A 25317-nucleotide genomic window follows, 5' to 3' on the forward strand; every position below is an offset into this window, starting at 1 on the left:
TTCTGATACCTCTATTTAAATTCACACATCTACTCTCCAGTGTGAATCTGCCTTTTAGCCTCATTCATAACCCTTTTTTAAGCTAGAGGTGAGAAACATCTAGGCAAGGAGCTAAATCCCTCCCCCAAAAGCACTAGGGTCTACAGCCCATACTCTGGTATAACTACAGTAGCAGGGGGAAAACAACTTGCCCACCTTGTTTTTAAGTAGCCCCACACTTCTAGAAATGTGATTCTGCATTCAAACAAGGTACATGGCCCCAGTAAATTTGGTAGGGATCAAGATGGGGGCTGCAAAAAAATCACAAGAGGAGAGGCTTCACGCATGCAGTCCACAGATTTCCCAACCTACCATATACTTAACAAATCTTTAAACAAGTGTCCTACATGTTTTATTTTTCCTTGTCAGCAAATACCACCTCAGCAGACCTCCTAAATGTTCTTCCAGCCATTCCCAAGAATTTCCAGCATAAATGAAAAGACAGTCTGGTTCAAAAGCAGCAGCTAACATATTTCCCTTATAGTTTATTTACATACTTCCCATTAGTACTGATGGCCTGGGTGTTGTAAGTGGACTGACAGTCTCTGTGTTATCGCAGCACCTGACTGGGGCCTGAGTCACAGCAGCATCAGCCCCAGGAGACATGACCCAGGAAGAAGCCAAAGTGACAGAGAATCAGTTTAAAAAAAAGACCTAAGTTTAAATTATCTAGTTGGTCAACAAGGGGAATGGATTCAACACTGTGGCTGCCTTTGGGGGGATGGGTCCCAAGGAATTAGGTATACAGAAGTAAATATGAATGACAAATGCTGCCTCTTCCAACCCCACCACAAGCCTATCAATCACACCATTGAAAAAGATGAGAGGCCACTGAAAGGGGAGAGGCAGGAAGGGCTAGCATGGAATGGAGGAGAGGGTGGGGTAGGGAAAGTAGTGTAACTCAGTCCATAGGATTTCATTTTGCACTGGGAGGCTTGTATGGCTCCAGCAGCAGACTTGAGAAGGTGTTCACTTTGTCAGCCCCTCGGACCTCATGGGGCAGAAGTGGCAGCTTTACAATGTGGAAGTCTTCATAGAGGTCTTCCATCTGGAGGGAAAAAGAAAAGAGCACAAAATCACTCAAAAGTGCCCCTAACTAATAATAATAATATAATTTATTTATATTTCACCTTTTCCCAACGTAATCAAGGCGGATTACAAAACAAAATCAATATAATACAAAACAAAATACAAACAATAATGCATTAAGCTATCCCCTTTCACCCTGACATCATTACATAACATCCTGCTAGGAGTCAAGACAGAAGAATCAAAAACAGTTTTCACTGACACATGTTGTACCCTGTTGGCTGGAAAGTGTACTTGATGCAGTCTTGAGAATCTTTTCTGTACAGCCTTATTAGGGGAAGCCCTCTAGTAATTTTAATCCAATAGCATATCCAGTCTTAATTAAATTTACAGAAGCCATGGTAATGTACTGTGTGTTTTATCTAAACTTCTGTGACAAGACTGCTTCTTTCACCAATATAGAATAATCTCTAAATTATTGGTGGTCGGATAAAACTCAGAATCAGGCATTAGAGAAGTGAAAAGTCTCCATAACAAATGGAAATTCAAAGTACTAAATCTCACAAACAACAGCACACACAGGAGAAATTCAGCCACCAAGTTGCCACCTCAGCTTTTAGCTGCCAGTGCCACTAGATAACTGGATATTTGTATTCCTACAGCATGGTGTAGTGGTTTGAGCGTTGGACTATGATTCTGGAGACTAGGGGTTGAAGTCTAGCTTGGCCTTGTAAACCCGCTGTGTCACACTTTCTCAGCCTCAGAGAATGGCAATGGCAAACCCTCTTTGAAGAAATTTGCCAAGAAAACCCCTTGATAGGTTCGCCATATGGCTGTAAATTGGAAACTGACTTGAAGGCACAATAACAACAAAAGAATGAAAAGAGATGATTGAGAATGTTTTGGGGAAGGAATTCTGAAGCTGAAGGAAAAAATTAAGTAAGGAAGTTCTAGCTATTCAAATTTAAATGGTCTTAAATTTAGTAACATGCTTTTCAATGAAAAAGGAATGGAGGGGCCTTCTTAGTCCATGCAACAGACCACAAGTTCGATTTCTTAAATTCAGTTTCTTAAATTCAATCTCTTGGCAGGTCCACTTACAAAAGTAAGGTCCATATCAGAGAATTGTTGACTGCCTGAGCAGACTATGCAGAGGTAGCTGGACATATGCTTTAGATTCTTTTGATCTAAAGAAGCTTCAAATATTTAGATTTATGTCTGTCCCATCCCCTCAAAGGGATGCTGGGAAATCAGAACTGCCTCTAACCATACCTGATCAAGATATTTGGACTGGATTTTGTGCCGAGCTTCACACATCTTGCAGGGCTTCTCTGGGTCAGGGAAGACTAATTGATTGACTATAATGTTGTGTGTGTCAATTTTGCACTTGGCCAGCTCCTGGATGAGCCGCTCTGTTTCATAGAGGGATAAGAATTCAGCAATGCACACACAGATGAATGTGGTTTGCTCCTGGGGAGGAAAAACAGTAACATTAGTTCAGAGGTGCAAGTAAGATCACAGAGGATAGGCACCTATAATTGGGTTTACTCCCCTGTGTTCTACATCTCCTCACAACCCACTCTGGCATCTTGGACCTCCCTGCTGCTCCATTTCCTCTTGCATTCTATACCTGCACTTTCAGAAGTAGAGAGAGAGAGAGAAGCACAAAAAGCAAAATGGAGGAATGTAGCAAAAGTTTCCCCTCCCTTTTCCTGCAGCCAGGGTTATGGCCAGAAGTACCTGGTCTAAATACCCTAAAGAACCTGGTCACTTAGAGTAATAAATCACCACAGGTACTTAGGTAACTGATTGCTCCTATATTTAAATTAAATTATTTAAATTAGTTAGGTTTCCTCATTAACAACGATTCATTGAATGCAGAATCAGTGTTTCTAAAAAGTTATATTTGTTTATTGTTATTCCCAGAATTCTCCAACCATTGGCCATGTTGGCTGAGTGCTGTAGTGCAAAAAAAGCAACCCACATGAGCTTTCATTTGAATATATTGCTTTATCTATGAGACACACATTTGCAAATTTAGAGGCCAAACCATTAGCAAAATACAAGATTCAAGCCTACACCTGTTCTGTCATGCAAGACCTTACAACTACACACACTGTTCCTACCGACATTTGATGGTGAACTTCCTTTCCTATAAAGTTCTTTCCATTTTTATAAGGGGGAAAAAATCAAAATAATTAATCAGCCAGGCCACTGTCTCATAAATGCAGGTGTGGTTGTGACTGACAAATGTTTGAGTAAATAAAACTTCTGTTAAAAGACAGCTTACAACCTAGAAGCAAAATATAAAGTTCCAGTACAGCTTTCCTATGTACATCAGATAAACACCCTTGCTGCAATACCAATGTTGTCTATTCCATTTCTGCTCCATGGCCTACTATTCCCAATGATGGAATATCCATGTGGATGACTTTAAAACCGTTTACTCCACAATGGTGTTCACAGCATTTCACAAAGACAAGTATAATAGTTTTCTGAGCCTTTTGAAGTTGATTAGTTTTGTAGATTGACCAGTGTATCAGAGATACTGCTCCAAGCAGAGCCAGGAGGCATGCAATCCCAACATTCCTGCTTCTTTGCCATGCAAATGTCAGCTCCCACAGCAGCCTTGGAGCACTTTGGTTCAAAAGGAATGTACAAGAACCAGTACATTTAGGGTGTGGAACAGCTTTTACAATTAGAGATCCAAGAAGAGAACAAACACTGAAGCTTTATCTTCCTTCCCTCCAGGTCAGGGGTGAGCATATGTGGCACTCCAAATGCTGTTGGTCTGTACCTCCCATCAGCCCTAAACAGCACAACCAATGTTGAAGGATGGGGGGGGGGGGGGGCTGCAGTCCAAGAACATGTATATGGAGGGTGATAGCCGACCATCCATCCTCTAGAATGACAGCAAAACTCAGTCATCAAAAGTTAGAACCAGCAGCTAAAGAACTAAGAACCAAACCCCAAAGAGGGCCAAATCAACTTAAAGGCTACTGTATAGCCTTTAAGAAAGTACCTTAACTTGCTCAGTGCAGCAGATTAAGCTGCTTTGGGAAACCCACACTAGAATGCTGAAGTCTAAGCTAACTCCCACCAAAACCAGCGACTTAAAAAAGAATTCCAGCCAATAACGGTGGTTCCCTGTCACATATAAACAGATGTTATCAGAAAAACTACTATGAATGAACAAGTCTAACTAAACTTATATAATACAAATTCACTAGTACTCTGGAGAGGTATAGTAGAATTTTTTCCTTGTGTTGTGTCTTTTTAGACTGTAAACCTGATGTCAGGTAATTGTCAAATTAATAATTTGTAAGCCTCTTTGGGATCCTTTTTGGCTAAAGGGTGGTATACACATGCTCTAAATTCTCCACTCAGAGAGGAGGACAATTTTGGCAGGTCCAAGGGGAAACTTTACCTCCCATGGGTCAACCATGTACTACATTTTTTTCAGAACCAGAAGAGATGTGCAGTTCATTTCCACTTTTGAATAGTTTTTCCCCAAAGTAAATTCCTGTGTCTTGTTCTAGAGGACAACTGGTGTTCCTGGGGATTTCTAGGAGCAGCAATTTTCATTTTGGACAAAAGATTGGGGAATGGGGGAAGTGGTGCTTTTGAAGGCTGCAAAAATCTGCTCTGCGGACCATACACAGCCTACAGGTTTGTGATTCTCTCCCATCTCTTGATCCAGCTCTTAATAATCCAAAGCCAGAACATTTTATATGAAGTCTCATTCCTTCTGAGGCATAGCAGCCTTATTCTAATCGGGGGAGTCAGTTTTAAGTTAAGACTGCTACTACAGTTTGAGAGGTCAGGTAAAGCATGCAAATAAATTTGTTGTTGTTGTTAACTCCTTAAGTAAACCCCTACTCATGGTGGCCCTGTGGATAAGACATCTTCGAGCCTCACCCACTGTCCACTGCTCTACTTAAGTCCTCTAAATTCATTCTTGTGGCCTCCCCAATCGAGTCTATCCATCTAGCTTGCAGTCTTTCTTTCTACTTCCCTCCACCTTCCCTAGTATTACTGTCTTTTCTAATGAGTCTTGTCTTCACATAATGTGGCCAAAGTGCAGCAGCCTCAATTTGATCATTTTGGCTTCAAGGGAGATTTCAGGCTTGATCTGTTCAAGGATCAGTTTGTTTGTCTTTCTGGCTTAGCACTCCTCTCCAGCACTGCATCTAAAATGAACTGATTTTCTTCTTATCCACTTTCTTCACTGTCCAGCTCTTACATCTGTGCATGGTGATGAGGAATTTATAATGGCTTATATGATTCTAACTTTTGTGCTCAGTTGTATATCTTTATTCTTTATACTCTTTTCTAGCTCTTTCATGGCTGACCTTCCCATTTCTAGTTTTCTCCTAATTTCTTGACTGCAGTCTCCATTTTGATTCATATTTTATCCATGGTACGAGAACTCTTTTACTGTTTCAATTTCCACAATGTCTACACTGAATGGGTGTAGGTCCTCCATGGTCATTATTTCTGTTTTCCTTATGTTCAGCATTAAGCCTGCCTTTGCACTTTCTTCTTGTCCCTTCAATAACTGTTCCAGGTCTCTGATGTTTTCTGCTATTAGTACGGTGTCATCTGCATATCATAGATTGCTGATATTCCTTCCTCTTACTTTACTCCTCCTCTTTCTGAGTCTAAGCCTGCTCTTATGTTATTTTCTGCAGTGACAGAATGCAGCCTTGCCTGGCCCCTTTGCCAACTGGGAACCATTCTGTTTCTCCATAGCCTCTTGTCTTCAGTACAGATTTCTCACGTGGACTATCAGATGTAATGGCACTCTCATGTCCTTAAGAGCCATCTATTTTTATTTATATTTCCCGCCTCTCCCTACGGAGAGTACCTGCTGATTTTTTTCCTTGAATTCCTGCATTTACAAATTAAACATAAGAAACAATATTTGTTTTCCATCAGCCAGTGTCTCCCTCTACTGTCAGAAAAATATCCTACATCACTGCTACTTCACGTGGTGGTCCCTGGGAAGTTTCCACAGAAGGCCTGAACAACTGTAGCCAATGCACACAAATATGATGTCAGTCCCTGGCCCGCTGGGAAAAAAAATTGCCACACCCCACCTGAATCAGATAGTTTAATGTAATGCTGTAAAGTGCCTGGCATAGCGCAGAGGTTTTACCGCTGGCCTATGACTTTGGAGACCAGGGTTTGAATCCCCACTCAGCCAGGAAACCCAGTAGGTGACCTTGGGCAAGTTACACGCTCTCATCTTCAGAAGGAGGCAAAGGCAAACCCTCTTGAACAAATCTTGCCAATAAAACCCCATGATAGGTTCACCTTAGAGTCACATAAATTGGAAATAACGTGAAAGCACACAACAAAAAACATTTAACAGAAGTCCATACAGCAGTTATATTTTAGACTTTGGTTGGGAAATTTCTGCTGTGTAGTTAAGCAGAAACCTCTTCAAAGCAGCTGTAACACAGCAGAGGAAAACCCAAAACATTAGGGCTTACTAAGTACAAAACTTCCTCCTAATTTAGGCTCTACTTTGCTGGCACAGGACCTGGTGCTAGGCCCTGGGTAAATTCCTTCCATAAAATACATACAAGCAAGGCTGTTCATTCTGAATTCTCTTGCTGTCCATTCCCACATCAGCTTTTCAGATCCACTGTTCTCAATGGGCTGGACCCAGTATAAGCCTCCCATGGATGGGAGGATACTGACATGCTATACTTTAGAAGCTCATTTAAAGGAATTGTGCAAAATTAAACAGTAACAGTAGAAATATATCTAGGTTACTAGTAGGCTGAAATGAAATTCATCCTAATGATTATTAAACATTTGATTGTAAAACATTTTTTATTTTATACAATTGTGCCATGCAGCTTGAGTCAAGGATGACCCACCTCAATGCCTTACTTCCCTGTTACTTCAAACAACCCCCACCTGATTGGTTTCCTTTTCAACAGTTCACCCAATCCTGTGGGATGCTCCCTTCCCACTTTACAATATACTTGCCGGATCCTTGAACTGCTCACTGACTGAGCGGATGACAGGAAGGGTCTCCTCCAGCTTAGATGCCAGCTGGTCAGCATTCATGTCTCCCAGACCAAGCATGTTACACATCTAGTGAAGAACAAAAAGACAAGGAACTGCAATGAAGTCCTTCTATCATCAGAAGGTCTATCACATATATTCTGTACAGCATTGCAGGTAAAAGGGTGGTGGTGGGAGCTAAAATGGACTGGCACCATTTAGACTGATAAGCCCCAGTACAGTGAAAGAAATAAATGCCACTGCACCCTACAAACAATCTATCAAATCAGAACTACCCATCATTTTTATGTTGAAGTGTCGCAAAAACAACAAAGTCCAGACGAGAGCCTGAAAGTGACAAAATGTGAAACTTAAAAAAAGAAAAGACTTGCAAGGTATTTTTGACATGAAAACTCCTGTTGCTTGCTCTTCCCCAACATTTACCTGTGATATGAAGGGACTGATTTGGTTCTTTATTTGCATCAGGCGACCTAGTCCCCTCTCCACAATGGTGGGAAAGTTGAGCAGCCGGAGCGTATGCCCTGTGGGTGCTGTATCAAACACCACCACAGAAAAATTCATCCCTTTCACCAACCTATCCAGGCCAGAGAGAGAAAAATAAAAAAAAGACACCAACATCAGCAGCTGCAATAACCTCATAAACCAAGAAGGGCCTAGCTATTCCTATTATTTCTAAAGGCACAGCCACCTATGGTGCTACAGCTTGATATCTTCAACTCACAACGAGAATGTTTTAGGAAAGGATTCCTGGGGCTGGTGGTGTGCCTTCAAATTGTTTCCAATTTACAGTGACCCTAAGGGGAACCTATCACAAGGTTTTCTTGGCAAGATTTCTTTAGAGGAAGTTTGCTTTTGCCTCTCTCCGAGATTGAGAGAGTGTAACTTGCCCAAGGTCACACAATAGGTTTCCGTGGCTGAGTGGGAATTTAATCCTGGATTTTCAGTCTTACTCCAACTCTCAAACCACTACACCATGCCGGCTATTGATATATCTCTAGAATTGAAGAATTTCATCCATCTATGTCTACAACTATGCTACAACCAAAAAATTGTGGTCTCTTACAGAGTCTTCCAGAGCTATTTGAGTTCTCATATAACCTAACAAGCTGAGTTTTCAAAATCCATGTATTATGAAAGAAGCAATACTGCACCTAGCTAAGCTCCCAATCCCATCTCTGGGTCTTTCTCTCCTCCAGCACCTATAACTTCCCATGTTCATTGAGTGCTAGTGGTTTCTTTGCTCTGTGGGGAAAAAACTGTTCATCATGAGGGGCCCAACACTGCCATACAGACTATTGGTTTTTAGGTTATCTGAAAAAGCAATGCATGCTATGAAGCAAAGCAAGTGCAGATTGGCCCATTGCATGTAAAGATGCAAATATCACACAATTATGAGAGACGTGGATGTGGACCTGTGCAAAATACTCACCTACCATACTGGGCTAACAGAGATGAAAAATTGACAATTTTTCATCTCTGTTAGCCTCATCTTCCAAGCAATTAGCACACTGAAGACATCTAAACTTTGAATTTCTGCTTCCCAAAACAAAAATGTGCAGAGCTGCTGCCAAAGACCACCATTCTTACCTCATCACTTCAGCATAGCTCATGGCCTCATCAATACCAGGAAAGGCACTCATTGCCTCTTGCATCATCTTCTTGCCCATACTCAGCATGTTATCCTCTTCAAAGAACTCATCAGGTAGCTCAGCTACACCCAAGCTAGGGTCAATCTCCTAAGAAACAAGAATGGACAGAATGTATCAGAATCACATTCGCAAAAAGAGAAGTGAGACTTTTGATGTTATTTAGAATGAAGAACATTTTGGTTTTGCAAAAATACCAAGAATTTCTCAGACATTCGCACAGAAACTTTCAGTCTCATGTTCATCAAGAAGGGCCCAACACCGTCATACAGACTATTGGTTTTTAGGTGATCTAAGTCTGACTTTTTAAATCAGTGTCTTCAAACAAACACATAACATTGCAATCTCTAGAAAAGCTACAGCAAAAGTGATTCACAGTCATTGACATAATTATTCATGTAACTCCTCCATAAGTATTTTTATAAATTTACTAAAGGAAGAGAAAAAAATCACATGCTTAGATCCTACATTAACATTAATAGGACTTGTATTAACATTGGCTGAATCTTATCCCTTTATATTTATATATAGCATTTATTTATTTATTCATTCCAATAGTTATATCCCACCCTATATCCAGAGATCACACGGTGTCTCACAATAAAAACAATTAAAACAATAGTAACAATAGTTTTAAAAGATTATAATATATTAAATGGTTTTAAAAATTAAAAACAGATTATTTAAAACTGGTTACAACAATTTTAAATAATACAACCATAAGACATATGTATTCTGGATTTTAAAAAGCCAAGTTTTGATTCCAATGTTGGTGCCAGTCAGGCCTCTCAAAAGAGGAAATTCCACAAATGAAGTGCAACTGTAGAAAAGGCTCTAGCCCATGTCCTCTCATAATGTATTTCCCCTAATAATGGGATACAGAGGAGGGCCTCTCCAACAGATCTGAATTCTTGGATAGGCATATGTATAGAAAGGTGCTCCCTTTACTTATATCTTAAGCTGTTTAGGGCTTTAAAAGTTATCACCAGCACTTGAAAATCAGACCAGAAGCATACTGCAGAAAGTGTAATTCCTTCAGAGCTGGTGTAATTCAGCATCTGAATGGAATCCCAATAAGCAATCTAGGTACTTAGCTTTTTTCGGGCTATGTGGTCGTGTTCTAGACAAGTTTTTTCCTGACGTTTTGCCAGCATCTTGCCGTAGTTGCAATTTCCGGGTGGTCTTCAAGGTCAGTTCCATAGAGTGCATTCCAGTAGTCCAATTGGGAAGTTACCGGTGCATGGATTACTGTGGCTAAGTTCATGTTTTATAATTTATGTTATCTAATGAAAAATACTTTAAACAGTAACTTAGTTATACTTTTTATATTATGCTCCTAGCCACCACAGCAAGTCTTAAAAACATGAAAAGAGCTATGGTGGATCAAACCAAAGGCCAATCTAGGCAGTGGCCAACAAAAAGCCTATGGGAAGCCCACAGTCAGGAGATAAGTGTCATCACAACCTACGTATGTGCATTCTGCAGCAATACTCAGAGGCACAGAGCTCCCAAGACTGTTGATAGCCATCCTGACCCTGATTAATTTAGTCTCAATTAATTATCCAATGCCCTTTTAAAACCATCCAAGTTGGTGATCATCATTATATCTTGTGATACTGAATTCTGCATCTGAATTACATGCTCTATGAAGATTTCATTTGTCTTGCATCTATCAACAGTTAGGTTAATTTGATGTACAGGCTCTACATTTTAAGAGAAGGAAAAACACTTCTTTTCATACACTTTTCTCCACACTGTACATAGCCCCCCCCCCCCACGTCTTATTTACTCTTTTCCTAAGCTAATACACCCCAAGCACTGCTAACCTTTCCTTAAAGACTACTGATACACTGCCATGGTTCCATTTGATAGAATCCTAGATTTTTATTTGTTGGGGTACCAAAGATCTCTAACAGAGAAGGCTAAATATCTCACAAAATGACAAATTCCAGAATTCCATAGCACTGAGCCATGGCAGTTAAAGGGGTGTCGAACTGCATTAATTCTGCACTGTAGATGCAGCCATAGACAACTTGCTCCAACCTCAACTCATTTTGATTGGCCTCATAGTATCTGTTTTTTTCCCCCTTTCTAGCCCACAGTCTTAACACACAATAGGGAGGTCATACAACTCAAGATTATATCGCTTGACAAGTTTGTGTCATGAACTGCTTTGTGCTGGAGTAGTAACAGCAATACTGAGAGCAGTTCATATTTAGACCCTTTGCAATGAGAAGAACTTTTCTCTTTAGATGCTAATACTGAGTGCCTGGCCCTAAATATTAGGTTGCCATTGAAGAAATACAATTCAATATCCCCTCCATCCCAAGTCTGTAAGCTAGTAGTGTGTGAGTCAAGGACAGCCACTATTATTCAAGTTTTCAGCCTTTTTTTAAAAAAACACTGCTACTGTTCCTTTACCTCCTCCACTCACGTACTTTGGCGGCAGGAAATCTGTGGAAGCAGATTCTATCTAGTCTCCTTCCTTTTACCCTTGTATCCTTCTCATTTGTCCCATTAGACAAAAAGAAGCTATTTTCTAATCAAGAGCTCACGTGTTTAGCAAGCTGTACTGAATATTACGTTTGTTGACAAGAAGATGAAGTGGCTGGAAAAGTTGTCTTCACTTCATTTGTGTCTGCCAGGCTCCTTTTAAAGACATAAGTTCGAACACAAGGTGGGCATTGTCAGCCTTATATCAGATCCTTTTCTGTACAGGAGGAGGACTTAAGCACACATTTTACACAAAAACAAGTACAGTATCTGGATATCTGACTATCTGGTTCCCTCAGAGGCACACTCACCATGGCAAAAAGGTTATCATAACCCTTTACTTTGGTGGGAACTTTGGAGAATTTCTGATCAAAGGCATCCGAGATGTTATGAGCAGGATCAGTGGAGATGATGAGGACGCTCTCCCGCACTTTGGAGAGCTGCACAGCCAAGCTGCAGCTGGGTCCAAAAATGAAGCAAAATGTAGTTACTGACAGACAAACAAACAAACAAAAAACCCTGCACTGCTTCTTTTGATATCACAATCATAACTAGGCAGTTAGAATGGTTTATTTCTCTGAATAACCATGACTTTAAATAATTTGCTTATTTAGCAGACATCAAGGAGCAAAGAAGTGTACAAAAGCACACATCCTCCAAGTTTCATCTATCTCTGTGTCAGCCTCTTGAATAGATTCGAAAAATAACCAGGCCATAAAATATTCTAGTTGTTCACACGCCTCTCACACACACCAAAGTTAGCCACTGTATCTGTCATTAACATTCTAAAAAGCTAAAGCTACAATTTTATGACATAAAAATGCAGCCTTACTTAAATCTCCTGGAGAATTGTTACTTTTACAAATTGCTCCATTTATCTTTATTCTATATGGAAATTATATGCATGAGAGCCAGAGTGACGTAGCGGTTTGAGTGTTGGACTATGACTCTAGAGACCAGGGTTCAAGTCCCTGCTTGGCCATGAAACTTACTGGGTAACCCTGGGCAAAGCACATGCTCTCAGCCTCAGAGGAAGCCAATGGCAAACCACTCTGAACAAATCTTGCCAAGAAAACTCCATTATAGGTTCATGTTAGGGTCACCATAAGTTGGAAATGACTTGAGGGCACACACTACCACCACCAACAAACTACATGTACGAGTGAATACAGAAAAACAGCTCACTGACTATACTGAAATGGGACTGGTCTCCGAGGATGTGTTTACACTGTAGAAATAAAGGATTTTGACACCACTTTAGCTACCATGGCTCTATGCAATGGAATTCTGGGATTTGTAGTTCTGTGAGATATTTATCTTTCTCTGTCAGAGCGCTCTGGCACCCCACTAAACTACAAATCCCAGAGTTCTATAGTGTCAAATTGCTTTATTTCTGCAGTGTGGCAGCTGTCTGAAACAACATATGAAGGGCTCCTCTTTCAGCCTTTAGGCTTCAATCCTATATCCTTTTGTTGTTATTTTATGCCTTCAAGTCATTCTTGACTTATGACGACCCTATCATGGGTTTTTCTCTGCAAGGTTTGGTCAGAGGAGGTTTGACACAGTCTTCTTTTGAGCTGAGAGCTGCCTTGCCCAAGGTCACCCAGTGAGTTTCCACGGCTGAGCAGGTATTCTAATCCTGAACTCCAGAGTCATAGCCCAACACTCAAACCACTACGCCACCCATTTACTTGTAAACCACAGTGAACTTAATGGGGCTATGTCAGAGTAAACACTTATAGGACTGTGCTAAATACTCACCTCTGAAGTGCTGCACTTGAGCTCTCAAGAAAAGATGAACAAATACCTCACCTAAACTAAACGTCCCAGAGTTACACAGTGCAGAATCATGGTACACTTGACATAGTGTCAAGGTGCTGTAACCCTATAGTGCAAATGCACTCAAAGCTTCAGACAACACGATCCCACGGCCAATGTGAACCTTGGGCAACCTACCTGCCAAACAGCCTAGTTTGCTCTCTGTTGAAGCTGCCACACGGCAGAATTAATGTAGTTTGACATCATTTTAACTATCATGGCCTCACCCTTTGAAATCCTGGGATTTGTAGCTTGTGCGTGGTGTAACAGTTTGAGCATCAGATTGTGACTCTGGTGACTCTGAATCCCAGCTCGGCCACATAAACCCACTGGGCGACCATGGGCAAAGGCCACACTCTCTCGGCCTCAGAGATTTGTAACACAGGCAACCCCCTCAGATGAAACATGCCAGGAAAACCTCGTAAGAGCCCTGGTGGCGCAGGGGTTAAATGCCTGCACTCACAAACACCGCAAGGTTGCGAGTTCCATTCCAGCCAAAGGGCTGAGGGTCGACTCAGCCTGGCATCCTTCCGTAAGTATCTAAAACGAGTTCCCAGCTTGTTGGAGGCAATTGGCTGACGCTTCGCAAACCACTGAGGGAGCGCTTAAGCGCTGTGGAAATGGACTTGCTAGTGCTACTTGCTATGACAGGTTCGCCTTCGTGTCGCCATTTGTCCAGGGTTTTAGTGGACAATTGTGGCAACCCTAGGTCGCCCTTAAGTCGGAAAGGACTTGGAGGAGCTCCCTCAGCAACAAGTGGCACCACCAGAGCGCTCTCTCTCTCTCTGGCAGAGAAGGCTAAAGGTCTCACAAAACTGCAAGTGCCAGAAGGCCACAGCCTGGCGCCTGGGCAGTGAAGGCGCACCGCTGGGAGTGGGACTGCCTCAGGGAAGGGCAGCAGGGGTCCAGCAGCTGGGGCTCCCTCCCTCCCTCCCTCTCAACGCCAGGCTCCGGCTGACCTGCAGGTGGTCTTCCCGACGCCGCCTTTCCCTCCCACGAAGATCCACTTCAGGCTGCGCTGCTCGATGATGTTGCTCAGCGTCGGCTCCAGCGGCTCCACGTCGGGCGCGTCCTCGAACTCGTCCGCCTCCGCCGCCGCTGAGCCAGACGCCGAGGCCCCCGATGCTGCTGCCGCCGCCGCCATCTTGGGGAGACGTCACGTGACCAGGCGCCGGGCTACACCACTCCGCGGGGAGAACCCTGCGTCGCGTACGGCGCCTTCATGGCGCCCCTCCACTCTCTCTGCCCTTCTCTCTCCCGCAACGTCACAAGGAGCGCCCACCCCTCTACGCCGGCCGCTATGGTCTCGCCCATTGTCGTCCACTTTCCTCAGATTGGCTGACGGCTTTCCTCTCCCGATTGGTTGAAGGAGCCTGAGTCTACCTCTGATTGGTCCTTTGGTCTCGACAAGCTCAATGATTGGCTGAGGAAGCTTGTCAGTCCTCCGCGGCGGCCCTTTTATTTTTTGAGGTGCGCGGGTTGCCAGGCAACGCCGGCTTTCCCGAAGTGCTTCGCGGTGTCCGCTTGTTGCCATCTTCCGGGGCGCGTCCAGTGAGGGCGGCGCAAAATGGCGGCGGCGCAAGGGAAAGGAAGCGGCGGCGGGAGCAGCGGCAGCAGTAGCCCCGGCGGCGAGGGGCCCGGGCCCGGAGGAGGCGTGAACGTCTTCGCCAACGACGGCTCCTTCCTCGAGCTCTTCAAGCGGCGGATGGAAGCGGCGTCGTCGGGGAGCGGGAGGAGCGGAGCCGAGGCCGAGAAGGCGAAGGAAGCGGAGCCTCCCGAGGAGCAGGAGCCGCCGGGGAAGAAGCGGATCGGGAGCGCCCTCAGCTTCGTAAGGGATCCGGCCACTGACCCCTCTCCTCTCCTCCCTCCCTCCCCTTCCCTCCTCCTCTGCTCTGCTCCTCCTCCTCCTCCTTCCTGGAGGCAGAGATCCCTCGGCTCTGGAGCGCTCGCCCCTTGCCTCTGGGGCCCCTCCCTGCTTCTTCACTGACGCTGCTTACACCCCGCGGGCTCTTCAGGCCTCAAGGCTCTCGGGGCGCCTCACAGAGGGCTATTTAGACATTTCCCTGCTGCCCTCAGGCTCACGATCTAAAAAGACAAGACACAGAAGGGGAAGGAGGGGAAGGGGATCAGGGCCAGTGGCCCTTCTCTCCAAGGGCCCTTCTTCTTGCCCTGGCATCGGAGGGAGAGCGGGACCTCTTCCCTTGTAGAGAGCTCTTGTGGCACCTTTCACCCTCACTGGAAGAGAGAAGGGGGAGCAGGGGTTTTCCTAGGCTTCACTCCACTTCCTCAGATACGCATTAGATGAAGCCTCAGATGAAGTAGACTCAAGTCTAGGAAAGCCCATGCTGCCAGCTTCTTTCTTTCAAGGTGCTCAAGAGCTCTCTTCATACTCACTCCACAGACTAACAGGGCTATCTCTTTGAAATAATAATAATATGCATCTGAGAAAGTAATAATAATAATAATAATAGGTTTTATTTATATACCGCCCAATCACTGGGAATCCGAGTGGTTTACAATAGAGGGGATAACAGACAGTTCCCTGCCCACAGGCTTACAATCTAAAAGACATGACACAAAAGGAGAAGGGAATGGTGAGGGGGGGGAGGGAATCAGGTCCAGCATTCTTCTCTCCCTCTGAGGCCTGGACCAAGGCAGATGGACCGGAGGGAGGGCTCTGCTTCTTTCAGGCTAACCTGATGGAACTGGGCCAGCCTACTCTCCCTCAGAGGCCGAAAGATGACAGTTAGGGAGGGAGGAGCCGCTGTCTTCAGGCTAGCCCCTGATGGTACTGGGCCAGCCTTCTCTCTCCCTCAGAGGCCGAACAATGACAGTTAGGGAGGGAGGAGCCGCTGTCTTCAGGCCGGCCTCTGATGGTACTGGGCCAGCCTTCTCTCTCCCTCAGAGGCCGAACAATGACAGTTAGGGAGAGAGGAGCCTCTGTCTTCAGGCCAGCCCCTGATGGTACTGGGCCAGCCTTCTCTCTCCCTCAGAGGCCGAAAGATGACAGTTAGGGAGGGAGGAGCCGCTGTCTTCAGGCCAGCCCCTGATGGTACTGGGCCAGCCTTCTCTCTCCCTCAGAGGCCGAACGATGACAGTTAGGGAGGGAGGAGCCTCCGTCTTCAGGCTAGCCCCTGATGGTACTGGGCCAGCCTTCTCTCTCCCTCAGAGGCCGAAAGATGACAGTTAGGGAGGGAGGAGCCTCTGTCTTCAGGCTAGCCCCTGATGGCACTGGGCCAGCCCACTCTCTGCATCTGCATATGCATCTGAGGAAGTAGACCTTTAGTCTAGGAAAACTGACACTGCCAATTTCTTTCTTTCAGTGGGTCTCAAAGGTGTCACAAGACCTCCCTACATACTAACTCCACAGACTAACACAGCTGTATCTCTGAATTCTCTTTCGCATGGTTCACAGTTGCTTTCACTGTCATCTTTCCCTGAACATCTCTTCCCATATTTATTGTTCCTTACCTCTGTTCCTATGAGTCAATATAGTTCAGACACTAAGCCAGCCTTTTCCAACCTGGTACCCTCCAGATGTTTTAAACGCCAATTCCCATGATCCTTCGCCATAGGAATAGCAAGAGAGATCTTGTAGCACCTTTGAGACTCACTGAAAGAAAGAAGTTAGCAGCAGGAGCTTTTGTAGACTTAAGTCTACTTTCAGATACATCTTTCATAGACTTAAGTAGACTTAAATCTACAAAAGCTCGTGTTGCCACCTTCTTTCTTTCAGTGAGTCTCAAAGGTGCTACAGGATTTCTCTACATACTGGTTCTACAGACTAACACAGCTATATCTTTGAATTCTGTCTTTTCCCTTATAAAATTAAAGTCTATGGGGAAGGCAACAACTCTGGAGACCAGGGTTCGATTCCCAGCTTGGCCATGAAACCCACGGGTGGCCTTGAGCAAGACACACTCTCTCAGCCTCAGGGGAAGGCAAAGGCCAATCCTCTCTGAACAAATCTTGCCAAGAAAACCCCACAATAGGTTCTCCTGAGGCACTCCATAAGTCAGAAACAATTTGAAGGCACACAGCAAAAACAAATTATTCATTATGTATAAAAGCAACAAAGTTTTGAAGGTTCCGTTATAGGAGCCTAGTTGGGGTGGTTCATGTGTATTCATCCTTACCCCAAGTCAGTTTTTGTTTAAAACAAAGAACTGTGCAAGAAATAAAACGGCTTCATACAAAAACATTAGTGACGACTATGGACAGTAATGTTCTTGATACATTTATTCACATTGATATGAGGTAAAAACGGACCTGGCAGCAAGCAGCCTTGAGATGCTCCTATAAGCATTGTCCCTGATAGGATTTTGCTAGTATCAGAGACCCCAGTGTGAGTCTTCAAAATCATACTTATTTATTAACTTCATTACTTCAGAACAAGAAGAGAAAAACTGAACAAACTGAAAAAAACAGAAGTAACTCCTATTATTGTCACTGCATCTAATTTTCAAGGGTGTGCTGTTATTCCACAAGAGAATTGGCTACTGTTCTTTGTTTCAGGAAGTCAAAACTATTCAGTAGAGCAAAAACATTCCAACTAATTTAGAAGTCTCTTTCTATCATTTTCTGTGTGGCATTGTAACTTGGAAGTGGTGGTTGTGATGGGTAGCAAGTCTATTAAGAGTTTGAAGAAAAGGGCTTTTTTCTTCTTCTGATGATCAAAAGTTGTCAGTGCAGCATGGCATGCAGCATAGTGTATGTATTCAGATTGGATTCAGAATGTGAAATATTTTCTGTCATCTCTTATGTACAGTATATGGTGCAGCATCATATTTTGTTCTAGCTGTCTTAAAAAAAACTGCCTGTTACACTCACAGAAACATGATTTTATGCTCTAAGAAACTAAGATAAATGAACTCTTGTGGTGAGCTGCTAGTATGTAGTTATATCAAAATAATTTTCTAAGAGACATTGCTGTCTGATCAATTCCAACTGAATAGCTCTCATAGCTTCTTTATCTAGCATAAGCAAGGTTTTTTGTGTGTGTGTGAATAGTTGTGAAATCTTCAGCTTTAAGGCCCAAAGTTTTCAAAATAAGCTGAATTGCCTTTTAATCTTACCCAACAGTAACTGGAGAAGGGACTTTATTCAGGATTTTATTGGAATAATAGCACAATCCTATGCAGGTCTAGTCAGATGTAAGGCTTTTTTGATTCAGTAAGACTTACTTTCAGGTAAGTATGCATAGGATTGCAGCACAAGAGTGGTAAAATAAGCAATTTTTGTTTCCAGTCTTACAAAATGTATTGAAATACATAGATGAGGGAACCTTTGAGTTTGTAGTGTATGAAATACTACTAGGGAAGTGGATAAGCAGAACTTAGGGTTATACAGTGTAAGGTTGTGTGAGGCAAGCAGGGTTTATACTATCTCTTAGTAACAATTGGAACTCCACTTTTCTCACTCTTTAACATGGGGAAGGTATGGCTATCAATCTGCATATAGCACCTACTCCTTTTTTGTGCCCTTAACCCCAGAATGCCTGTATACATTCACATTTTCTTTACAAACACTTTGCGTGCATCCTTTTCATTTCTGAGGTTTGATAGTTTCATTTCTTAGAACAATCATTGAAAATTCTAGCAGCTTTCAGGTACTGTTGTCAAAAGGAGTTACAGTATATAATACTGTTAGCAATGGAGGTCACACAGTTTGGTGGGGTGTATCCACATTGCTGAAAAAAGCAGCTTGACACCATTTTAACTGCCATGATTCTATCCTACAGAAACCTGGAATTTCTAATTTGGTGAAGCACCAGTGCTCTTTGACCGACCAGGTTGAATATCTCACCAAACTACAAATCTACAGACTGACTTCCACAGGACAGAACCAAGACAGTTAAAGTGGTGTCATACTGCTTTATTTCTGCAGTGTGGAAGAGCTGTCGGATGACATTAGCGTGCATATGCACTAGTCATATATTTGTTTAGCTATTTACAATTCAGTGTTGGATTGGGCTTTCTAATTTGATTACCCTCTTAATTATGAGAAAATAAATCTAATTAATGTATACTGAAGACTGTGATGTTTAAGGAGAGTGTGAGTGACAGTTTCATGAGAGTCCTAACAGGCAGCGAGTCTTGAAATAATTCAGAATATTTCCCTTTCTTGTTACTTGTTATGTTTTTTTTCTTCATGTTTGGGCATAATTGTACAGATGTTTTGGAGAACACTGCTAAGGTGCCCTTTTACCCTCCTAGCACAACGGTGTAGGTAACGCTCGGCAGCTCTGTACTGACTGACAGGTGTGATGGCGAGCTAAGATGATCTAATTGAAGGACTCCCTATACCGTTATATAGTGGGCAACATTCCCCTTGCAGCTCCCAGGCTCGTATAACGGTTGCAGTCTTCTATCCCTTCACCCAGGTGGGCAAGCGGAGAGGGGGCAGCAAGCTAGCCCTGAAGACAGGAGTGGTAGCCAAGAAACAAAAGACAGAGGATGAGGTAAGTTGTTATAAGCTTTGTGGCATGTGTGCAAAATAGCTAGCTGGCAGGTTTCTAACAAGCTCAGTTGAGGGCAGCAGTCCCTTGGTGTCCATTTAAGCAAAAATGGAAGGTGAAACTAAGGCCCTTCTTCCTAAGTTTGACATTGAAGTTGTTGTTTGTTTTACTTTCTCATGTTTAGAAATATTGGTATTTTTTGTGGTTGTGGAAAGCCACTGGGGACTTTCAAACTTTTTCATTCTCACTTTGCTCAGCACTGCCTCAGGAACTGGTGCCAAAGGATATAATACAAAGGATTGTGGATTGCTCCTTTGCACTCAATGTGTGTTCCTCCAGATGTTGTGGAACTGCAAGTTCCATCATTATTTACCATCATAACTAATGGTGAAGCTTGATGGGAATTGCACTTCAGCAGCATCTGGAGGGTTATCTGTTTCCTATCTTGGATAACGCTGTGAAAAGAGGAGAGGGAGTGAGGGTGCAGTTACATTGCTTACATTTTCTGCATCCCTTGGATTAGCAAGTAATGCTGTAAAGAAACTCACGCTGGTCTCCTAGTCTTCACTCATCAAAGTCCTTCAGGACTCCTGTAGGATCAACAGAAGAACACTTATTTGTATTTCACCTGTTCTAGTTGCAACAAAGTAGGAGGCCAGGGCAGGTGTTCTGTTTTTGGTAAGAAGGAACCATGCTATCAAGAGGACTTAACACTTCCTTATTAAAAGAGCTTGTAAAATATATTTAATTCTTAAGGAAATCAAAGCAATATACATGGAGTTACCTTGGTTTTGTCCCCACAGCTACCTTATATGATAGGTTAGGCTGAGATATGGTAATCCAAGGTTCCACAGTGAAGTTCTTGACGTAGCAGAGATTTGGACCTGGATCACCTCAATTACAGTAAAGCAGTCTTTGTCCTAGAATTCATTGGCCCTTCTTGACTGATACTTGTGAGAGTTGGCACTCTGAATATGTTATCCTTGTGAATGCAGGTATTTTCCAGATCTAACTTTTCGTACTTGCTTTTCTTTTCTTCTTTTGTAGGTTTTGACAAGTAAAGGAGATGCATGGGCCAAGTATATGGCTGAAGTGAAAAAATATAAAGCCCACCAGTGCAGTGATGATGATAAAACTCGCCCTTTGGTGAAATAACTTTCATCTCCAACCTGGACTGTTTCTGATGTACATAATTATTTAAAACATCAAAGGAGAATAGCTCTGCCCCACTGACTGAATGCTGCCATGGCAGCAAATGACTTGCCATACTTTTATATTTGGGAATTTAGAGCCTCCTTCACTGGTTCATTTGTTGTTTGCCTCTTCTTTCTTCTGAGAACTAAGAACTTTGACTTAGTTACAAGATTTTTTTTTAATTTGTAACCCCCAAATAGTGGAATTGGCCTGACATGTCTCCCTCAATCACCAGGCAATGTGTCTTGCTGGCAAATTTTTTAGCATTGAGCCTTTGCTTTACACCCCTGAAGATTCCGCCTTGGATAAGCTAGGAGCCTGCATCTTTGGAAATACATTATCAGTTGATGTTTGAAGGAGAATTTAAAATGCTCACAACTAGCCAATCCACACTGCAGGCAGTAGTAACCCCAGAGCACTTTGTTATAATTATCTGTCCATGATGAAAGATAAGCGGTGCTGGGCTTGTTGGTACGCTTAGTATCTTGCAGTTCCGTGACTGCATTTTTGCCCTTGCTCTTTTGTTCTTGCCCTGTTTTACTATATATTGCAGTGGGCTATGTGGTTTTGTCATTAATTGCAGTTGCTGCTGCTTAAGCTTGTTTCTGGCCTCCTGCTATGCATGCTCTAATCTCAAAGTGGAGATGATTTTGCCAACCTGCTAGCTAAGAAAGGAGAAGCTTGGTCTGCACCAAAACAAGTGCTATGTATTGGAGAGACTGACAAAAATTACTACAAACATGCCCTGGGGTGAATAGAACTCCAGATAAGAACACAAAACACTTAGAATACACTAAGAACATAAAAAGGGAGTGGGTGCATATAGCACCCACTCCCTTTTTGTGCCCTTAACCCCAAAAAGTCCCCTTTCTAGTCCTGAAATTTGTGGCCAAAGTTCTTGGGTTGTTAACCCCTAAAACTGGGGATCATAGTTTGGGAATATGTTTGTTGCATGCATGGGTCCTTCCTTCCTTCCTAAAAAGTATCTCCAATTTGATTCATCAGCTTCTACAAGATAGAGCTGAAATTTAAACCCTCGTAAATGATGTAGATTCTGTCATGGAGAGCAACTAAGATTAACAACTTCAATAAAGGCCTCAGTACATTCTAAGCAGTTGGACTGAAGTAAAGAACTGAAACTACTATTGAGATCATAGTCTAGTTTTTGGCAATTGATTTTTGTGCTGAAAAACAGTTTGGGCTCACACTGAAATCTTTTCCTATTTGTGCAATCTCGCTTTAATGAGGTGAGCTATTTGAGTCAGGGAGAATACAGTTAAACTACCTGACTATAGAGCTGCACTAAATATGTGGTAGTTATATGAAATGATTTTTACACTGAAGGGAGACCTGCTGAGGTTCACTGTTACCATCTGGAAGGTTCCTAAATGGATATTAAATTTAAAAGTTTTATTGATCAGCATGTAGGCCAAATCTTTATGTAACAATTCCTTCTTTCTGAAAGTTACCACTTTCTACAAATCAGAACAGCTTTAGTACTTATGTAGGATACTTGAGGTAGTGAAAACAGTGCTTTTTAATGTGCACTATTGCTGGGATTTCATCCAACTTGAGGTGTCTTCAGAACCTTCCTTTTGAATATCTGGGAAGTAGTATGCTGTGTCTGCAGTCACATATTTATAAGAAAATATGGGAAAGGACTCTGTGTGTGTGTGTGTAAGTGTGAAGGTACGTGGGCTCTTCAGCAGAATTGGTAACCTTGGCCATTTGGGAAAACCTTTTGCATGTATAACTGTGTGCATGCAGGAGCCTATTTCTGCCATTCTTAATAAGTGCATGTTGAGGCTTAAGGAAATAATCACAGTTTTGCACCTGTAGTGCATTCAATATGAGGTAATGTTTGAAGGACTCAGAATTGTCATATGAGATTGCTTGCCACTGAAAACCTGAAGCAGCTCAGAAGCTTTCAATCTTTCACGGTTATCTGGTTGCTAGCCTGCTATAAAGGGGCGGCAGTTTGCTGCTTTGTTCTGTATTTCATTAGGTTCCCTTCTTTATTGTTTTTGACCACCACAGCCCAGCTTTGAGCACTGATAATTATTCTTAATACTAGCTTTTTAAAATAAAAATTTGTTGTGGATTTCTTTTGTCAGCCATCTCTTGTTTTCAGTATGTTTCTTTAGAGTCTTACTGATGCCCATAAAGCTATTATGGAATTGTTCATTGTTCATAAATATTGCATCCAAAAATCATAGACAAGTATTTTTTCCCTTTATTTGTGGCAGGGCTGGGAATTATGTAGTGCTCTAGAAGCTGTCGGACTGCCAATCCATGCATCCCAAACTTTGTACTGGCTAGACTGATGATACTTGAAGTTCAACAGCGTGAGGGCAACAGAATTCCCACCACTACTTTATGGTGTAAAGGGAACTACTTCGCATGAAACATAGTGTTAATGTTTGCTTCTCATAGTCACATGTCTGTGTTACATCCATGGTTGCTTAAACAGAGCTATTTAAAATACAAGTTTCCTTTATTGTTTATGGGACAGGAGTTTGGAAGATAAATGAAGAAGAGCTGAAATGGAATCACATACTAAAAGATTATCTGTTAAGAGGTGATATGATAGCCCTGTTTAAATATTTGAAGGGAAGTCATATTGAGGAGGGGGCAAGCTTGTTTTTTGCGGCTCCGGAGAACAGCAAACTGCAGGGAAAGATTCCACCTCAGTATTAGTAGGAACTTCCTGACAGTAAGGGCTGTTCAGCAGTGGAACACACTTCTTCGGAGAGCGATGGAGTCTCCTTCCATGGAGATCTTTAAACACAGACTGGATGGCCGTCTGTCGGGGATGCTTTGAATGTGATTTCCTGCATGGCAGGGGGGTTGGACTGGATGGCCCTTGTGGTCTCTTCCAAATATGATTCTATTTTGGGTAATACATGGTAGTTATTGTCTCCCCTCTTTCTGTGCTTAATTTCTCTATCTCCATTTAGAATAATTACTCCAAAAACATGAATTGCAAGAGTGATCTGTATTCTTATTTTTCCAGCTATATTTGAACACACAAATATAGTTCCACTACTTCAGTTTAAACTGTGTCTCTGGTATGACTTGATTCAAGCAGGCAAGTGCATATCTACGCCTGCAAGTAGGAAAGGGACAATTTACTTATGATAGCAGCTAGAATATGAAAATATAGATCCTTTCACATGATTTAAACTCAGGCTTGGAATTATTCTTTTAAAACACAATGTAATATTTAAATATTTTTTGCAAGAAATGTGTTACTCATAACACATTATTGTACCCTTGTCAGTTTTGTGTTGCTCCTGTTCAAAGAGCCAACCGTTCTGAAAGCATTTCTGAGTAAACACTACCAGTCATGGGGGGATCCTCCCATTTAATAGCAATTGCCTTGTTTTGACTGAAAATTTTAAAATTAATTTTGAAAACCTAATTATTTCAAAAATAGTGTCACAAAGAATTATGTTAGCACCTCACTTTCAAGTTCTGGTCAAACTGTTCATTCGTTTTTATTTTTCTAGATGTTCTTTCCAGAGCATATTCTCTCTTTTGCATTCTTTGTAAATTCCTTGTAATCTTTATACTAATTGGCAAGAGATTACCTCATGTTTTATGTACCTAAATAGCTTTATGTTTTACATATGAAGCTGTCCTAAACTGTCAGGCCAATGACTTCTCCAGTGTATTACTTTTTTTATTGCAAGAGAGTTTAGGTAAGAGATCTTTATCAGAATCTGCTGTTTTTGACCAGAGATGCCTGGGATTTGTCTACCTGTTCCCCCTGTCTAGCTTTTATATTCTCCCCACTTTCCTGTCCTGTATCAGTAAGCAAAAGAGCTAGAAATGACTGTATGTAGTTGGTACCAACAGAGGCCATGTGATTGTACGGAAGAATTTCATCACTTAGTTTGGGTGACTGAATTACCAGAGGGGGGAAAAATGTAATTTCCAGCAAGCATCTTTGATATTGGGCACTAAGCTGGGCCTGCAAAGAAAGAACACTTAATAACATTCTGCGAAATTGTCTTTGCAGTTTCCTCTTATTCTCCCCATAACATGGGTGGCCATTGTACCTGTAGAGACACACCCTCTAGCTTCTTCCATACTTTCAGAGAATTTGATCAAAGCTCCAGGAGGAGAATGAGGAGTATAGTTGGAGGGCAGTAAGGCGAAACACAGTAAGGTATTTCCTATCCTTGAGGACAGCCATCTTAAGCAATACATTGTGACCTATGCCTACATTCTTATGTTATATTTTGTGGCTACTTTGATCAAGAGTCTTTGTCTATATGATGCACACAGCTAAGACTATTTTCAGGGAGAGAACAGACATTTGAAAACTCAGGGATCTGTACTAAAGTCTTTATCTCAATGCTCATCAAACCCCGAACAGTTTCTGTAGCTTTATTTCAAAGGCAGGACTTGGGCACATAGCATGTCCGTTGGATTCGTCAGTCACTGCAAGCTGGAAATAAGGGAAGCTTTGGAGTTGGCCCAATAAAGGTATCACTGGTTGCAAATTTTGTATTTTGTTGGATAATGAAAATGAAGAGGGGAAAAAATATCTGAACTCATTTTTTGAGGCTGGCCTTGCCACTGCTATTATTCAACCCC

The 25317-nt window shown here is 42.4% G+C and overlaps 2 protein-coding genes across 2 annotated transcripts; one reads left to right on the top strand and one right to left on the bottom strand.

The window, feature by feature from the left end:
* Positions 1–504: 504 nt before the first annotated feature.
* GET3 (guided entry of tail-anchored proteins factor 3, ATPase) lies at positions 505–14336 on the bottom strand. The gene is made up of 7 exons (XM_042448049.1): positions 14024–14336; positions 11558–11705; positions 8695–8843; positions 7531–7681; positions 7069–7176; positions 2341–2538; positions 505–1087 (listed from the first exon to the last, which is right to left on the bottom strand). The coding sequence occupies exons 1-7, from the start codon at positions 14206–14208 to the stop codon at positions 956–958; spliced, it is 1071 nt and encodes a 356-aa protein (XP_042303983.1). The 5' UTR covers positions 14209–14336; the 3' UTR covers positions 505–955.
* Positions 14337–14585: 249 nt separating this feature from the next.
* TRIR (telomerase RNA component interacting RNase) lies at positions 14586–21537 on the top strand. The gene is made up of 3 exons (XM_042448051.1): positions 14586–14892; positions 19447–19524; positions 20569–21537. Exons 1-3 carry the CDS (start codon positions 14632–14634, stop codon positions 20674–20676), a joined length of 447 nt encoding a protein of 148 aa, XP_042303985.1. The 5' UTR covers positions 14586–14631; the 3' UTR covers positions 20677–21537.
* The last annotated feature ends 3780 nt before the right edge of the window (positions 21538–25317 follow it).

This window comes from Sceloporus undulatus, chromosome 2 (genome assembly GCF_019175285.1).
Source record: "Sceloporus undulatus isolate JIND9_A2432 ecotype Alabama chromosome 2, SceUnd_v1.1, whole genome shotgun sequence".
In the NCBI taxonomy this organism is placed as follows: Eukaryota; Metazoa; Chordata; class Lepidosauria; order Squamata; family Phrynosomatidae; genus Sceloporus; species Sceloporus undulatus.

Bases quoted from the DNA above. Each gene is read 5' to 3' on its own strand.
- TRIR (XM_042448051.1), top strand. From the start codon at position 14,632: ATGGCGGCGGCGCAAGGGAAAGGAAGCGGCGGCGGGAGCAGCGGCAGC. The intron at 14,893-19,446 runs GTAAGGGATCCG...CCCTTCACCCAG, and splicing joins TCGGGAGCGCCCTCAGCTTC to GTGGGCAAGCGGAGAGGGGG. The intron at 19,525-20,568 runs GTAAGTTGTTAT...CTTCTTTTGTAG, and splicing joins AACAAAAGACAGAGGATGAG to GTTTTGACAAGTAAAGGAGA.
- GET3 (XM_042448049.1), bottom strand. From the start codon at position 14,208: ATGGCGGCGGCGGCAGCAGCATCGGGGGCCTCGGCGTCTGGCTCAGCG. The intron at 11,706-14,023 runs GTCAGCCGGAGC...TTTTGGACCCAG, and splicing joins GTCGGGAAGACCACCTGCAG to CTGCAGCTTGGCTGTGCAGC. The intron at 8,844-11,557 runs GTGAGTGTGCCT...CTTGTTTCTTAG, and splicing joins ATGATAACCTTTTTGCCATG to GAGATTGACCCTAGCTTGGG.